Source organism: Nicotiana tomentosiformis, chromosome 3 (genome assembly GCF_000390325.3).
Source record: "Nicotiana tomentosiformis chromosome 3, ASM39032v3, whole genome shotgun sequence".
In the NCBI taxonomy this organism is placed as follows: Eukaryota; Viridiplantae; Streptophyta; class Magnoliopsida; order Solanales; family Solanaceae; genus Nicotiana; species Nicotiana tomentosiformis.
This window is the reverse complement of record NC_090814.1, coordinates 90700060-90704263: the sequence shown is the minus strand read 5'-3', so window position 1 is coordinate 90704263 and position 4204 is coordinate 90700060. Positions and strand designations below refer to the sequence as shown.

At 34.8% G+C, this 4204-nt stretch overlaps 1 protein-coding gene across 1 annotated transcript; it reads right to left on the bottom strand.

Moving 5' to 3' along the window:
- Nucleotides 1–1545: 1545 nt before the first annotated feature.
- On the bottom strand, nt 1546–3417 carry LOC104086901 (uncharacterized). Its single transcript, XM_009591251.2, has 3 exons — nt 3172–3417; nt 2283–3028; nt 1546–2182 (listed from the first exon to the last, which is right to left on the bottom strand). Exons 1-3 carry the CDS (start codon nt 3415–3417, stop codon nt 1546–1548), a joined length of 1629 nt encoding a protein of 542 aa, XP_009589546.2.
- Nucleotides 3418–4204: the final 787 nt, after the last annotated feature.

The following is a 4204-nucleotide window of genomic DNA, read 5'->3' as shown; positions in this document are numbered from 1 at the left end:
ACCGAAGGAACTCCATTCCAGAGTCGTCTTCCCACAGTTCCGACGACAGTCAAAATCCTAAGACTTAAGCTTCGGTTTTAGGTACTAAGTGTCCCAAATCACTCTGAATTATCCGGTAACTGAATTAAATCACGCACGCAAGTCAATACACATAATACGAAGTTGTGTAGGGCCTTATGCCATCGAACGAGACTTAAATTCTCAAAACGACCGACCGGGTCGTTACAATGATATTCCGGTAAATCCCCATGCTCTGCATATTTGCTTTGGGACAACGGAACAGTATTCTGGTAGATCCCTCTACTCTGCATATTTACTTCGGGACCACAGAACGGTATTCCGATAGATCCCTTTGCTCTGCATATTTACTTCGGGACTACGGAACAGTATTCCAGTATATCCCCCTATTCTGCATATTTACTTTGGGACTACAGAACGGTATTCCGGTAGATCCCCCTGCTCTCCATATTTACTTTGGGACTACATAACGGTATCCCGGTAGGTCCCCCCTTATTTTTGCACATTTATGTTTGGGACTACGGGACGGTATCCTAGGAGATCCCATGTTGTTATTTTTGTGTACTGAGCTGTTGACTTGCTATGATTTCATTCTTGTCAAATTTCAATACTTATTTTTACTGCAATATTTCATTCTTTCTTAGTTTATTATATATATACCAGTAGGGCCCTGACCTGATCTCGTCGCTACTCGACCAAAGTTAGGCTTGGCACTTACTGGGTACCGTTGTGGTACACTCATGCCCTTCCCTACACATATTTTTCGTGTGCAGATCCAGATACCACTTATCAGCCGCATTATCAGTGAGGCGAGGCAGCTGTAGAGACTTCAAGGTATATCTACCGTGTCCGCAGACCTCGGAGTCCCTATCTACTCTTCCCCATGTCAAACACTTCTTGTATTTCTTTTTGTCAGATTCTGGAATATAGAAACATTGTTCTCTTTCTATAGCTTGTGACTTACGATATTCCGGGTTTTGGGAGAGTTATGTACATTTCGAGACTGACCGTGGTATATGCCGAGTGGCATCTTAATTTATTATTTAGAATCTACCTGTAAATTGCTAGTTTTAATGTTTTTGTTTCATTTCTGCAAAAGTGTTAGGCTTACCTAGTCGTAGAGACTAGGTGCCGTCACGACGGTTCAAGGAGGGAGAACTTGGGTCGTGACATTAAATCACCTACAAAATTTACTTGCCCTTCATATGATTTCAACCAAAAGTCCCTTGTATAATAGGAGGAGCTGAAAGCCAATTTCTTTTGATATATACTGTCAATTGCAGCAATTGCATGTTCACAGGGTATCTCATCTAGCTGAAATTCAGAACAATCACATGTTCTTTTGTCTAGATCAACAATAAATTCTATACCCCCTTCTTTGACTTTGATTTTGAATTTGAGTCGATCAATGGGTAATACTCTAAATGTAAAAGCTGATTTAATTTTGTCTTCCAATGTTGCTTCTACCCAGTTTGATAATTCACCGAATATTCCTTCTGCTGCTGTCCTTCTTTCATAGAACCAGATTTACAATTTTTTTTGTATGAAATCCATCATTGTTAAAAGTGGCAATTCTCTTGCACGTCTCAAAACATTATTCACTAACTCAACAATATTTGTTGTTAGCATATCATATCGCCGTCTTGGACAATGTGAACGAGCCCATCTTCCTGGTGTTTCCTCCATCAAATAGTCAAATATTTTCTTATCAACAGCAGCTATTTGGGACATAAAGCCATCAAATTCTGATTGAATGTATACTCTTGCAGCACATTGAAACAGGTTTATTACAGTGTTTCTCACTCTTCTTTGCTTTAGATTCTTCTCTAAATGATATATGCAAATACCATGGTAGCACTCAAGGAAAACTTTTGCAATTCCGTTTGCAATGGCGTTGTGTCGATCTGACAAAAACATTAAATCTTTACGAATGCCAATTGCTTTTCTTAATTCTCTGAAGTACCATTCATATGATTCGTTATTCTCTGAATCCGCTACCCCAAATGCTATAGGGAAAATCTGGTTATTTGTATCCTTTGTAACTGCCACTAATAGAACACCTTTATATTTATTTTTTAGAAATATTCCATCAACAACAATAAGTGATCTACAATACTTCCACCCAGAAATTGACGCCCCATACATAAAAAACATGTAAACAAACCTGTTACATTGAAAAGTAAATAAAATTTAGTTTTACGATATGACAAGCTGAATACTAAAGGATATTAGCATATGTGTGGCCACAAACACAAGAAATTTACCTGTTTTCTGCATCTCTCTTAATATTAGTATATGATCCTGGATTTTGTTGTTCGATCATATACAAATATGATGGCAGTTGCTCATAATTTTCTTCTGTTGTTCCTCTTAATAAAGATATTCCTTTTTGAATAGCACGCCATGCTTTTTCATAACCAACATCTATTCCATGTGCTCTTTTCATTTCTGAAATGACAAACTTAGGCTTTACTTCAGTAGCTATGTCTCTTAAGTTGTCAATAATGTAATCTCTAATCACATTTGAAGTTGCTTGTCTTTGATGTGACTTTCTAATGTCAACCGAGCATTCATGTGTTCTCTGAAATTTAACTGTTTTAAAAAGTGTTGATTCCTTAATTCTTGAACCTCGAACAGTCCAACCACACTTTTCATCAGTACATACCAAAGAGTATCTTGTATTACTTGATCTTTTCACATAGAACTCAAAGTGCTCCTTTATTGCTGCTAAGCAAAAACATCTAATCATAGTATTTTTGTCTAGAAAAATAGATCCCAGTTTTACATCATCCAATGATGCATTTTCCTTTAGTATTATTGATGGGGATTCTTTTGCCTTTCCTTTTGCTTTCCTTTTTCTCCCTTCAATTGTGTCTAGTGTTTTAAAGTGTTGATCTTCTACAGGAATTACACTCTTATTTTCCATTGTAATTTCATAAATCGGAATGTCTTGCTCTTCTGGTATTTCAGAAATCAGCATCAGTTGCTCTTCTGGAACATATGTGGTTCCCTTTAATAATTATTGATTGTCAATCTCTATTATTGTATTACCTTCTTGTTGTTGATATCTAATAAATTTTTCAGAAAGTATTTCTGATATATCAACAACAAATTTGGAACCTTTGTAGTATGGATCGTTTTTTTAAAAAGAACCATATAGGAAGTAAGTTCTTCATCTTTTGTCACATGTATTCCCTTACTAGTACCTAGATTGATATTAAGCCATAATGTTGCTTCAAACTTGTTCCTGTCGAACTCTATAACTTGAAAAATCTTATTCACGAATTCGTCAAATGAAGTCCCATCATTTATAAGCAGAAGCTTTGTTTTATGATCTAAATACTTATAATCTGGTGTCCATTTGCCATCGAAAGCAATAATCAAGAAATTTGTATGCATCTTGCATTTAATGTACACAAATAATTAGATATTAGGAATTTTATGAGTTTTATATATGAATTCAAAAGGCTTCAATCTATTATTTGAATCACAGATATTTCCAGTATAATAAGCTGGAAGATTCTGCATTTTTTATATTAATTAAGACAAGTCCAGTATATTATACTGGGTTATCTTTTGGCACCATTTGATATATTGTCTTTTCTGGTTTTGAATTAAAGATCCCTCCAGTATTATATGTTGCACAGTCCGTATCTTTTATATATGTAATCATAAAAGTTTAGCATTTTATTCACAATATTAGGGAAGCATTATAAATTTAGATGTGTTTCTCCTGGTTTGAATCACAGATACTTCCAGTATAATCTACTGAATTTTTTGAGTTTTACATATTAAATTAAGAAAAGTGCAGTATTTTATACTGGCGTTTTGTTCTATACCATTTTATTCATAATTTTTTGTAGTAGTTCGAATGAAAGATACTTCCAGTATAATACATTGGAATTTTATGAGTTTTACATATTAATTCAGAAAGCTCCAGTGTATTATACTAGTGTTTTGTTTTGGTTTTGAATCAAGCACTGTAACACCATTTTATGCAGTATTTTTTCTGGTTTTGAATTAAATATACCTCCAGTACTATATGCTGCAGACTTTATAGTTTTGAAATATGTAATCATAAAAGTCTAACATTTTATTCAAGACATTAGGGGAACCTTAATGTAACAACCCGACCGGTCGTTTTGAGTATCACAACCCTGTTCCCCCATTTACTGCTCAATTTATA

Bases quoted from the DNA above. Each gene is read 5' to 3' on its own strand.
- LOC104086901 (XM_009591251.2), bottom strand. From the start codon at position 3,417: ATGCATACAAATTTCTTGATTATTGCTTTCGATGGCAAATGGACACCA. The intron at 3,029-3,171 runs GTTCTTTTTAAA...TAATTATTAAAG, and splicing joins AAGAACTTACTTCCTATATG to GGAACCACATATGTTCCAGA. The intron at 2,183-2,282 runs GTAAATTTCTTG...TCAATGTAACAG, and splicing joins AAGAGAGATGCAGAAAACAG to GTTTGTTTACATGTTTTTTA.